The sequence below is a fragment of the Pleurodeles waltl genome, chromosome 8 (assembly GCF_031143425.1).
Source record: "Pleurodeles waltl isolate 20211129_DDA chromosome 8, aPleWal1.hap1.20221129, whole genome shotgun sequence".
Taxonomy (NCBI): domain Eukaryota; kingdom Metazoa; phylum Chordata; class Amphibia; order Caudata; family Salamandridae; genus Pleurodeles; species Pleurodeles waltl.
The window spans coordinates 812,099,616-812,113,602 of NC_090447.1; the positions used below are offsets into that span (position 1 = coordinate 812,099,616).

At 40.8% G+C, this 13,987-nt stretch overlaps 1 protein-coding gene across 2 annotated transcripts in view; it reads right to left on the minus strand.

Moving 5' to 3' along the window:
- PCCA (propionyl-CoA carboxylase subunit alpha) overlaps positions 1–13,987 on the minus strand; it is a 2,021,650-nt gene that overhangs the window by 1,951,687 nt on the left and 55,976 nt on the right. For both annotated transcript variants that reach the window (XM_069205070.1, XM_069205071.1), the window contains exon 2: positions 13,413–13,487. In XM_069205070.1, the coding sequence (XP_069061171.1) occupies positions 13,413–13,487 (75 nt within the window). The remainder of the gene's footprint in view (positions 1–13,412; positions 13,488–13,987) is intronic.

The following is a 13,987-nucleotide window of genomic DNA, read 5'->3' on the forward strand; positions in this document are numbered from 1 at the left end:
CAAAGACGACATTAAATCCTATAAGGAGGGGCTAAATTAATTACAATGTTCTACCATGGATATTTGTGCTGCAGCGCTAAGTTACATCATAGCTACTTTCGCCATCAGAAGAGCATATGCACTTGAAACTGTCTGGTAGCACTGATATTCTGGAAATTTCTCATTTTATGAATGCACAAATGCACTCAACCTGGTGATGATTATTAAGATGTAGCGGTAGATTTTATAATATTTACTTATATGTATCTTTTTTATTTTTTATTTAAATTGTTGTATATTCTTTTATGGCTATTTAACTAGCTGAATAAAGATGGATCGATTGATATAATCCTGACACATATAAATGACAGTTTGCATGTGGCACTTTAGGATTTTAAAAAACAATTTGGGCTTCTTGGTATTATAATTACATTTGCGTTTTGCACATCTGGTTATTAACACAGAGTAGGGTTTTGTTGAGCTTTAGGGACTTGAATTATGTGAGCAAGGGTTTAGTGACTGTCTACTGTTAACAGTCCGCAATTAATGTGTTGTATTGTAAAAAATATTTATGTGATTTTATTTGTATTTATCTTTTATGGTCTTTGTTTGACCGAATAAAGATTGTTTTGACTTTGGCTTCAATCTGCACTTTAACAGACACCAGGAAAAAAACAAATTTGCTAAATTAACTTATTGGAGCTTGGGGTTTTCGACTGTTAAAAGTCTGCATCACACTATAGCCATGTGGTCACACCCATTCCAGGTCTCCATATTGACATGTAAGAAAACAAGGAGCGATTTATTTTTAGAACTTCATCTGTGACCTACTAGCTCTATGTAGCAGAAAGCATATAGTTCATGCCTGCTTGAAAATACTAACCATATTTCCATTCTATCCCTTTTTACACCACTATCCTTCAAATTCATGCTTTTTCACAACCTGCCATAAAGGTTACCTCTCCTAGATGTTTGTATGAATAATACCTGTCTTGAGGACGTGACCTGAGCCAGAGGGTAATGTTGACTTCTCTATGAGCTCTGGCGAGCCCACAACTGCAGACAACTTCTGGAGCTGTTTGCATAGTTTTATCCTGGGTCTAAACAATAAATTCTGTCCCTCTGTGTGGAGGAGAAGTGGACTGAAAATGTTATTTCCAGTTTTACAGCCCGCCTACACCTCTGTGACATGCAAAGTAGATGGGTGGAGCGGCCAGACTGACTTCAACATGGCAGTGCCTCAACACTAAATGCACCAACCTGCCACACCACCGGTCTTCGTCCCTCCTCACCGCCGCCGTGGTACCATGCTGTTGCACCCAATGCATCCATTGGAGGTCTGTAACTTTGTAATTAACGCACTGAATGGCTTTGTCCTGGGTGCAGAATTGATCAAGCAGAGGCCTCACTCTGCACTCATCACGGTGGCATGCTCACATTGATGCCTGCTTTTGTGACTTCCAGCAGCACCATCTACCTGACAGTGCTACTTCATACAAGTGGGGACACACCATTTTATCAATAAAGCTTCTCTACCCTTCTTCAGACACTTTGGATTATCTAAATGAAAAGCTGATGCACTGCTATCCATCACAGCACAGGTGGAAGAGTTTGATGCGATTCTTTATGTATGAATGGGCTTGCTCCTCATGTGTTCCTTTCCTGTTCTTTATGGGTGCATTTTCTTTTGATTGTTTTTCTGCACCATGGGTATGTTTTGAAAGCTTGCCGCACATACTGGATTTTTAACCTGTCCGAGGGATGTCTCAGGTATTTCACAAACAATTGCAAAATAATAGGTGTCTCTTCAGATACTGGGCTCTATTCCCGCCATTTGTCTTCCATCTGAACATATTCACCTTGGACCTATATGCACCAGCAGTGGTGCACATTTGTGTCTCATGCGGTCTACACTGAGACACCCATTCCAGTGGCCACTTCTGGTTATTGAGCTCCGATATGTATCCTCTACTTTGGAAATTTGTTGCTTCAATTGTGATATACTCTGCCTACAGGATTTACTTGCAACAAACTTTGGCAATCATGGCTGATATTAAACAGCACAAAGATATTAAGAACCACAAGGATCAAAAAGAGAAGGAAACGAAAAGCAGTCTCAAGAAACCCACAAACTTTTAACCCATTCGGAATCTGATTAAGGGCAAAGCAGATATCTCATCGACAATAGACACAATTCTAAAAACAAATTGAGCTCAGTCAATGACGAAAGCACGAAAACTAAAAGACTTATTGCAAGTCAAGGTTGTAGCAATAAGGAAAGACTAGAAAGATCTTGCAGTAAGAATCTGAAGGCAGAATGAGCCCCTTGGAGGACTACAATAATCTACAGCCTAAGTGTCTTCTAAAGACAGATTCCTTGCTACCCAAGCTAAAGAGGGAGATCACGGACTTGGAAGACAGAAAAAACAACTAAGAGTTTTAAGTCTCCCAGGAGATTCAGAAAATGAAGCGCCTTCTCCTGTGGATTTTATCACAGCATACAGTCCATTTCTTGACAATTCCTTACTAAGAAATAGAGCCCACACAGAGGGTACCTTCCTTTAAGCCCAAAAACACTTTAACCAAGACACCTCATAGTCAAACCCATGAGACACCAACATAGTGAACAGATTTTAGCCCACATGCACAAGATCAAAACAGTCTCTTGGAGGGAGCCACAATCTCCATTGCTCAAGATTATGCAAGATTTACTGTCACCAGCAGGAAGGTTTTTCTTGCATTGCATAAATGACTCCTTAAAAACTCTATCCAAAGTTACTTTGATGTCCCCTCCAAACTAAAAATCTGATCCAAGGAGAAAATAATGATTTTTTTTTATCCACCGCAGGCAGAAACCTTCTTGGATAATAAAGCTGTAACACTCATGGATAAAAATCTGCCCTCATCTATCCTTACCCCCATGAAGCACTCGACAGATATCTTGTTTCTCTGCCACACGTCTGAATATTCGGATCACCGTCTTCTGCTAAAGATGCAACAGCCTCCTCCTGGTCTTGCTGGTGGATAACAGATGTTCCAGCAGCACTTTCAGCTTCGGCACTATACAATGTAGTTAATGTGTATATCGACTCTTATAATATGTACAAGTGCCATTTCAGTTTAGAATCCTAGTTTTTCAATTATACACACTGCTTTGATTAGGCACTCCAGTTTATTGTGTATGGTAGCTGTGGCTCATTGTGTACACTATTTCTCTCAATATAAGTGTTGTTAATTAATACCTTATGGGTATATTTGTTGTTTTTGTTATGATGCTGACCCTTAGTATCCCTCAGGTTCTTGTGACCATGTAATTAAACCTCTGGCTTGCAGGATGTTGACCCCATAGCAGGTTTCCTCATTTATCTAGGTGTCTATTACTTCAACAGGTTACTGTATTTCAGGTATAGGATATCATCTCGGCTTCACTGCAGCCCCCTGTGTTTTACCTCTCAATCACTGTTGTGGGCATAAGAGTATTACTGTCTGCTGCAAACAGGATCCCTAGTTTGATTACACTAGCGGGTATGATGTAATACCTAAACGGGTCCCTTCTAATGCTCTATGGTCATTTCTGTATTCTAGTTATTTAACAGTATTACTAAGGCAGTGCCTCTTCATGTAGTTGCCTTTGACATCCACCATCTCAGTACTTAATCAGTATGACATGCATAGAATAAGAGTTTTGATTTTTTTCAATACTACTGATATTTTTATTTGTGGCGATGGAGAAAAAGTTTTATTTTTCTAAAGTTGTTGCTTATTTATTCATGTATTTATTCTCCATATTTTGATAACACAAAACCTTTCCCCTCACTTTCATCCGTCTGGGCTCCGTGAATGATCTTATTTTCAATTATAGTAGTGGGCTCCGGTCGCACTTCTGTCTACCCACAATCCTGTATTTATCTCCTCATCTCTGACAGACTTCCCTACTCCTCTTTATGGTTGTGTCTCCATGTTCATCCTTTTCTTTCTTTCCTCTTTATTATATCTGTCCTCTTGATACATATGCACCATGCAGTGCGTCTTCTGTCATATTCATGATCTTCCCTTAGAAGGTCTCCCCTGAGCCTCCTGGTCCCTTACCTTATGTTCACCCAAAGGTTTAATCAACATGCTGCGCCCCACGCTTTTAGCCATTTCAGCTCTCTCAATACCATCATCCCTATATGTGCATAACATTCAAGACTATCCCTCCCATTTTCTACTCCTACACGAACAGCGACCATAAAAATTATTTCATAAAACACTTCGTTAAACATTGAAAGATCACTGAATATTGTCATACTCTGGTTGGAGAGAATATTTCTTCAAGAAAAAAAAAATGATTATAAACAGGCTCTTTCAATGAGTTATGGCCTGGCGAGGTCGGAGGCTGTTTCCAAGAAATATTGTGTCAGTACACCAACTTCAAGAAAATCTGGTGGTTTTAATATATCCACCAAATAAGATAACAAGGGCAGATGGTTCCCACCCCAACCCGCTTCATATCATCTTTGGTAGTTATTTCCATTTACCAATGGACCCAATCTTTGACAGAGACTCAGTCTTTATGTTCCAACCCCCAAAAATTGCACAAAGCCATGCTCAATTTCTGCTCCACCTTACGTCTTGAAGCCGTATGGAAGCTTCACAATTCCTCTGGGAGAGACTTTAACTTCTTTTCCCATCCCCATCAGAGTTACTTGAGAATTTACTATCTTTTAGCTGATTCCTCCTTTTCATAAAATTTAATTTCTTGGTCAATTGAATCTAATTGTATTTATGACCAAGCAACCATTATTTTCTCTCCTATAAATCGCCCCTCTTCATCCCAAAAATAAATCATGGCATTTAAATAATGAGGTCATCATAGACCTAGTCGAGCAACAGAATTTGGCCCATGAGGTCAACCTTTTCTTACAGGAGATCACAGGATCGGTCTCCTCCCCAAGAGCTCTCTGTAATGCCTTAAAATACATGCTAGGTGGGTACACTATCAAAAGTATGGCCTGAAAAATGAGGGGATTAACAGTTGGATTGAACCCGCTCAAAAGATACTAAAAACCAACAGAATCTCTTTAGAAAATTAAGAAACCCAGTGACCCTAGAATCACTTTAAAAAACAAATTTGAAACATAAATATAACTCAATTACAAGTAAAAGGGCACACCTTTTGGCCCCGCTTTGAAGGGAAAAAAAAACTCCTCGATCACAACACAGCTAGCAAATTTTAAAAAATATAGCACTATCATGAAAGACCCCATGGGAAATCTCAATGCAAATTGTAATGACATTTGAAAGTTTTCTGTGATTTTTAAGACAAGCTATATACATCCTCTCTTCAAACCATTAACGCCTTCGCTGCCACACCTTTCCCCCCAATCAGGTGCCAGGCCTTTTTTTGGCTCTTTGGAGCAGTTCGCGCTTAGGCCCTCATAACCTTTTGTCCACATAAACTACCCATGCCAAATTTGCATCCTTTTTTCCCCCCAACATCCTAGGGATTCTAGAGGTACGCAGACTTTGTGGGTTCCCCTGAAGGAGACCAAGAAATCAGCCAAAATACAGCAAAAATGTATTCTTTTTTCCCCAAAAAAGAGGGAAAAAAGACGGCTTGTGGGGTTTCCCCCTGAAAATGGCATTAACAAAGGGTTTGCTGTGCTAAAATCATCAGCTTCCCAGCTTTCAGGAACAGGCAGACTTGAATCAGAAAACTACATTTTTTCAACACAATTTTGGCATTTTACTGGGACATATCCCATTTTTATTATTTTTTGTGCTTTTAGCCTCCTTCCAGTTAGTGACAGAAATGGGTGTGAAACCAATGCTGGATCCAGGAAAGCTAAACATTTCTGAAAAGTAGACAACATCCCGAATTCAGCAAAGGGTCATTTGTGTAGATCCTACAAGGTTTTCCCACAGAAAATAACAGCTGAAATGAAAACATATTTCAACTGAGCTGAAAGAAACAGCCATTTTTCTCCACGTTTTACTCTAACTTTTTCCTTCAATGTCTGATTTGTAAAAGCAACATACCATTATGTCTGCTGGACTCTTCTGGTTGCAGGGATATATAGGGCTTGTAGGTTTATCAAGAACCCTAGGTACCCAGAGCCAATAAATGAGCTGCACCTTGCAATGGGTTTTCATTCTACACCAGGTATACAGCAATTCATTTGGTGACATATAAAGAGTGAAACATAGGTATAAAAAAACCTTTGTAGTTCCAAAATGGGCACAAGATAAGGTGTTGAGAAGCAGTGGTTATTTGTACATCTCTGAATTCTGTGGTCCCCATACTAGCATGTGAATTACAGGGCATTTCTCATATGGATGTCTTTTTTACACACGGTCTTACATTTGGAAGGAAAAAATGTAGAGAAAGACAAGGGGCAAGAACACTTGTTCTGCTATTCTGTGTTCCCCCAAGTCTCCCGATAAAAATGGTACCTCACTTGCGTGGGCTGGCCCAACGCCCGCGACAGGAAACGCAACTTGGACACATCACATTTTCCCAAAGAAAAGAGAGTTATTTTTTGCAAAGTGCCTAGCTGTGGATTTTGGCCTCTAGTTCGGCCGGCACCTAGGGAAACCTACCAGACCTGTGCATTTTTAAAAACTAGATACCTAGGGGAATCCAGGATGGGGTGACGTGTGGGGTTTTCACCAGGTTCTGTTACCCATAATCCTTTGAAAACCTCAGAATTTGGCTTACAGAAAAACACTTTTTCCTCACATTTTGGTGACAGAAAGTTCTGGAATCTGAGCGGAGCTACAAATGTCCTTCCACCCAGCGTTCCCCCAAGTCTCCCGATAAAAATTGTACCTCACTTGTGTGGGTAGGCCTAGTGCCTGCGAAAGTAAATGCCCCAAAACACTATGTGGACACATCAAAATTATCAAATTCAAAACGATCTGTTTTGGTGGTGGTGGGGGGGGGGGGGGGGGGGGGGGGGGGGGGGGAGAGGAGCACCTGCGTTTTTGTTCCTGGGCTCAGCAGCCAAATTGGGAAACCTACCAAACCCAAACATTTCTGAAAACTAGAAACCCGAGGGAGTCCAGGGAGGTGTGACTTGCGTGGATTCCCCAGTTTTTTCTTACCCAGAATCCGCAGCAAACCTCAAATTTAGCAAAAAAAATTCATTTTTCCCACATTTCTGTGTGGGATCACCGTAACAAAACAAATTTCCTACCGCCCAACGTTCCCCTCAGCCTCCCGATAAAAATGATACCTCACTTGTGTAGGTGGGCCAAGTGCCTGTGACAGGGAAGAGCCAAAAACATGTTGAAATTGAGAGGGAACCAAAACTAGCCAAAAGAACAGTTTGAAAAAACACATTTTCAGGCTGATAAAGTGGGGCAGATTTTTTATCTGTATAGAAGAGGCAATGCTGGGTGGTAGGAATTTTGTGGATTCCTGCAGGCTCCGGGAGGTTCCATCACACAAATGTGAGAAAAATTTGTGATTTGCAGCAAAGTTGGAGGTTGCAGGGCATTGTGGGTAAGAAAATGGTGCGGGTGCATGTGAAACACACCACCCAGGACTCACCCAGATGTTTAGTTTTCAGATATGTCTATTTCTTGTGGATTTTTCTACATGGCAGCGTCCCAAAGTCCAAAAAGTGCAGCCCTCACCATTCCTAGTGGGACAATTTTGAGAGTTATATAAGCTCTCATGGCCCAAACGTAAAACCAAAATTATTGAATGTCCTCTTGCATGCCGTGGGATAAGATGTTTTAGTGTGCGGGGGAGAGCTGAAAGTCTGTTACACCCTTCAGTTGGGGTGGGCATCACCATGTCCATACTGGTTGGTAGCCACCACCCCACTATTTTTTTTTAATTCCCTGGCATCTAGTAGGTTTTCTGTCCCCCCGGGAGTACATCAGGGGTAAGTGGCAGAACCACTTTGGCCCCGAGGGGGGTGGGGGCAGAAAAGGCCTTGAAAGTAACTGCCCCTCTGGGGAGCGACCCTTGCCCAAAGGGTCGCTCCCCTTATGCCAATTTACGTTTTAAAAATTATCCCTGGTCTTATGGGTATTTCAGCAGCCGGGTAGGAAAATCCTTTCCTTCCCTTTGAAGCCTCTCAGGCCCCCATCACATGATCGGAAGAGAAATGCTTTAGCATTTCTTCCGATCTGCGCTGGAAGGTCAGCTTCCAGGGTGGTGGGCCGGCTTCTGATAAGGTCAGCACGCGATCGTGCACTGATGTCAGACGCCAGAAGCAATTCCCTTTCATCCCTGCCCTGGGGGCGCCGAGGCAAGGCTCATAGGACGTGGCGGTTACGTCTTTGGCTGAGAAGAGGTTAAAGAATTGTCTCTCTTATTCATAAACATAATTCCTTAAGCTCAGTGACAGACGAAAACTGAATAAATCCTTGATACCATCATGCCAATCCCCGTTAGACAAGGCCCCAGGACCCAACGGATTCCCATTACCTTTTTTTACAAAGCCAACACCTCCTCAATAATTTTGCTCCTCAAGTGGACTCTCAAACCATTTTGCTTCCACAAGTGAAGGGACTGGCACTGCTGCAGCTGCCAGTATTGTAGTAATCCCAAAAGAAGGCGAAGACCACCTTGATCCCAAAACTTGCATCCACTATTTCTCATTAATATGGAGGCCAAGATTAATGCAAAGACATTGCCTTCCCACCTCGATATAATTATTACTTAAAACCATACTCTGAAGCAGGCTTTATCAAAGGTAGACTTGCTAGTAACAATATCCAAGGTTTCTGCCACATAATTGAAAGTTCTGCCCTTTCTGACTACTCCCTCAGGGGCTATAGCCTCAGATGCTGAAAAAGTATGTGGAAAAGTCACCTGGCCATACCTGGAGGCAGCATTACACTGGTGTGGTCTGTGGGATGCCTTTATAAAAATGACCATGTCACTTTATGTGAATCTGAATGCTTGCATCAAAGTTAATGGTTCGCTTTCAACTTCCTTCCCCATTCCAGTGGCCCCTTCATGTTATTGAGCTCCGATACGTACACTCTACTTTGGAAATTTGTTGCTTCAGTTTTGTTCCACTCGGCCTACAGGATTTACTTGCAACAAACTTTGACGACCATGGCTGATAATAAACCGCACAAAGATATTAAGAATCACAATGATCAAAAAGACAAAGACAGATCCCCCGCCAAGGCTGTACATTATGCCCGTTACTGGGTCTTATTTCAATTGACCCTCTTGTTTGCTTCTTTTAAAACTCCAACTTTAAAGGGTTTCTCTTTGTTATGTTATATTGAATTTTATAGTGCATTAATAACCCTTGAGGGTATCCAGGCACTTTGGCAGATGTAAGGTGCCCTAGGAGCTTACTGGCAGAGCAGGGCTTCAGCTTCTTGTAGAACTAAAGAAGTGAGGAGGAGGCTCTGATATGTTGAGGGAGGTCATTCCATGTCTTGGGTGCGATGTAGGAAAATGAGCGAATTCCAGTTTTGCTTTTGTGGATGTGGGGGAATGTGTGAGAGTGAGGCAGAGCGTAGGTGTCAGGAGTGATTTTTTTTTTTTACAATAGCAGCTTACACAGATAGCATTCTGATCTTTTCTGAGGGAATAGACCTAGCACTTCCACCTATCACAGTTATCATTCATTCCTTCTAGTCTTTCTCAGGTTATTCCTCAAATAAAGATAGAACTGAAATACTTCCTCTCAATGTGCTTTTCATCTCGTCAATCGTCACTGATACAGGTCTCCAATGAGAAGCTAACTATATCAAGTATCTGGGTATTTGGTTTAATAATGACCCCTCTGAATCAATCGCTCACAACAAACTACCCTGAAAATTAAAAACCTTCTCTCATTATGGGCATCTAAGAACATATCATGGTGGGGAAGATTAGAAGCTGTTATGGGGTTATTTTAGCAGCTTTGTATGGGCAGGCTATTTTAGCCATAGGCCTGCAGCTTGTGCCTTTTTGTCTAGAAAATAATTATTTTTTCATTTTAGCAAAAGCCTCATTTTATGGTGATGTTTTTATTCTTTTATCTATTGCTCCTTAACCCTAGAAACGGTTTTCATTCTTTAGCACAACATTTTCACGCTGTGCTTTGCTCAAGGCTGTACACAATAATGTTGTTGGTACAAAGTGGAACACCACATTCTCTGCCATATCACAGAAATATATGTGTTCTTACGTTATGGTAGTTTTCTTTGAACACCATGTGTTTTATTATAAAACATCTCTCTGCCCCTATACGTTAAAGGAAGTAAATTCCAGCCAGAAGTTGCGACTGCATGCTGTTCGCTTCATTGCAGCTGTCTGCTGAGACTAAATATCTTTTCCACCTACATTGGAGAAGACTATGTAGACCAACAGCCCTCTTCACTACCACCACATTCAGGTATGAGGGATGTTGTCTTCCAAGGGTCCCGAAGGGCCGATCAGGGCTAACACTGCTGTTTTCTAGTATAGAACTTAAGTGGTGTAGGTAGGAATGCTGCTACTTAGCAATGTGACACTATGGTGGGACTTATGTTTCACTTTTTTGGTCACCGCTCTGCCATTATTAAGTTTTATTACCCTTATTAATGCAATACATGCCTTTTTATCTAGAATGCAGTTGATTCAATAAAAATAATTGAACCAATTCCTGCTTCTTTTTGTCTTTGCATGTGTGAGACAAATGTAACTGCGAGAAAAGGATAAGACCTGTTCCACCACAATTTCCCTGAGGAATCAGAATGTAATGCGTATGGCTGCCACAAATCACCTCTACTCTTGGGTACTGGTGAAGTATGGCCAGCTGGCCGGAAGGGTTAGGCCAACAGTTGTCACACCGTGTGGAATTGGACTTAGTTCCCCACAATCCGGTGGTGCTGCCGCCCAAATCCAGCAGTCTCCTTGTTACCTTGTTATTATGAGATCCAACACGACAAAGCTATTAAGATAATGGTAACTCAATTAGTAAGCTTTCTCACTAGTATGATACCTTTATGACTCTCCCAAACCTCCTTCTTTACTTTTGAAAAAAATTACCTCAGAATTCCAATGGTCTGGGGAAAAAAAAGCGAGATTCTCCCTTAAAAACAAATTGTGTTTCACTAAACGGAATGGTGGCTGTAACTTCTCCAACTTGCACAATTATTAAACACCTTATCTTAGTCTCAGGGAGCCAAATGGTTATTAGAACTCTCTCCTGTATATCCTCCCTAGCTCATTATAGAAAGAAGACATTTGTTTCCCTTTCACCATTAGAGCTCTTCTATCAATGGGTCACATCCCAATTAAACCCTCCAGACAAATCATGACACTAACAACACGCTTCGCGCCATTGACAAACAAATATCATTCCCTGTCCATAAATCCAATCTTCTGTCACTTCAGCACTGCAGGAAAACAAAAACATCTGAATGCCGTCCAGTGGGCCAATGTTGTACTGAAAGAGGTATTTGCTTTGTGCGCAATCTCTTTTCTGATGGTGGCCCCTTATTGTTTGTAGCACTTCAACCCCAAATTCAATCTGCCACATACAGATTTCTTAAAAATTAAAGTCAAACTCAAAAAATTAAGCCAACCTTTGCCTCCCTATCTCCCATCTGTTTTTGCAGTTTGGCAGGCTACAGGACAAATGGCCTCTAACATATACAGGTTTTTACAAAAACAGTCATGCAAATTGCCCTCCTCATATCAATCCAAATGAAAAATATATTTTCACCAAATGGGAAAGCTTCTTTCTCTGAGAAACAATGGGACAAGATATGTAAGCTTGGCCCTCTCCAATAAAACTGCTCCTTAGTTATACCAGACCATACTCTTCACTATCCACCTCCTTTATTGGTCACCGCATAAGCTTCATAAATTAAAATTATCTACCCTGAACCTCTGCTCATCTTGCATGGAAGCTTGTGGTGACTTGGAGCACGTTCTTCAAATGCAAGCTCCTTGTACCCTTCTGGGAAACACAACAAACTAAACTGCATTTTCAAAATTACAGTCTACCTAGACTTTCCCACCATATTCTTAGGTCCTCATGAGGCCTCTCTGAGACTGGATTTACACAAACTAGAGTTTGCTCTGCTGGATGTCCTATTGACAACTGAATTAAAGTCATTCCACTAGATTGGAAATCATGTTATCTATTTTCTCACCACAATTGGTGGGCCTTAATAACTTATCTACATAGTGCTCATGTTTCACCGGGACATTCCACCATCTCAAGGAAACTATGGGAAACATTGGACCTGTTCTTCCAAGAGCCCCATTCAAATGCCCTTTTTGTGAGACCTTCTTAGTTTCCATACTTTCTCCATAGCTTCATGCTCAGAGACACTAATCCTGGTTTTGTTCTCCCCTCTCATACCTCTACTCTTCCTAGTGTTAACCATTTTCTCCTATCTCTAATATGTTTGTAGATGGTACATCACTTAAAACGTCCATGTCCACAAGGTATTTTAATCTGACACAAATTTAAATTGTTTATGTCCTGTTCATTCCTGTTAATGCTTCTAAAAACTGCACTGTCTTCCAGTATTCGTTTTTTTTCTTAATAAAAAATAGCTAAGTTACCACTCTTTTCTTCCACGCTCCTAATCAAGTTAATACTGACCGATAGTATTTTTAAGTTTTCCTGACATTGCTTGGCCAGGCTTTCAGTGTACCTGCCACAGTGCTATTATTTGTATCTTGTTTTTGATTTGTTTTCTCAATTATCATTTTTTTCTTATGTTGCTAAAAATTCCCAATAAAATTGAACTGAAATCAAAAATAAACTACCTGTCTTGCTACACATTTGACACTATGTAGTCGTCCAACACACCAAAATGTCTGCCTTCTCAAATCAATAGCCACTCACAAACAGCATTTTAAACCTAGCTTGTATCCACCAATTAATCAACCAACAGGTGGGTACGCTTATGCTGGTGAATGGCACAGGGACAAACATGGATCCATAAAATATTAAGGCTCCACTCAAGGAGGTTGTGTCGTGAGGGGTCACATTTAGGTAATAACAGTCCGATAGTAGACGTTTCCATTCATCTATGTGAGGAGTTTGCTCACTCCACTTTTTATGACTATAAGCACTCACAACTTGGCTTAATTTTAAATATGCTCAATCTTTGACTCAACTGCACTTAAGTTGTAAACACAAGCATTTCTTGAGCAACAAAGGATTAAAAAAAAAGGAAAAAACACAATTAGGTAGTTGTATTTTAGTAGTGAATAGAGACTGAATGTGTTTGTGAAAGGTAGTGGGCAACAGGTTGGAAACATGAAGATTCTAAAAATGCAAACCAAACAAGGGTACGACTGTCAGAGGTGACTGATGAATACCTTCTCAACAGACTTATCCCATGAGCAGAGTTTGCATAATCATCACAAAGGGCCATTGAGACTACGGAATGGAAGGCGTGCTCAGGCACTTACTGAAAGCCATAAACATTTAGAAGAAGTAAATTCATAAAAAGGTACACACAAAGAACCTGGGCAACCAACCGACCTTTTCACTTGGATCATGTGCAGAATACAGAGTTCGGGAAGATATAATGCACCATCTTGATTGAAGAGCCCCCATCTACAAAGGAACACGAAAATTACATTAACATCTACCAAGCTTATAACGAACAGAGAAAAAACAATTCGTATTGTTCCGATTACATCTAGTTTTGGTTCCTCTCGGTTCCTAAAATGGCAGCAAAGTGTACATCCTGATTCACAAAATCAATCGACTATCAAGCAAAATCAAAAGGGAAGGAATAGTGAATAGTACTGGTGCTCAAACTTTTTGTTTTACTTTGTTTAAAAATCGGGCAATGCTCGGAAGTAAATGTCATAACATGGCTTCGGTCTCAATTACGTCATTTCGCCCTGAACATTTCCTCAAACACGAAACTCCATATGTTCCACACCTCTTCCAGTTCCAACTCTGGCGTTAGCCATCACAGGCTTGTGATTAATTGGACAATCCTGCCATACAGATCTGGAACAAAGGCGTAAACAGGGCAGAATCGGAGACAGAGAGGAGCCAAACTGACTGTTCTAATGTAACGTAAATAAGTAGTGCAAATAATGTTC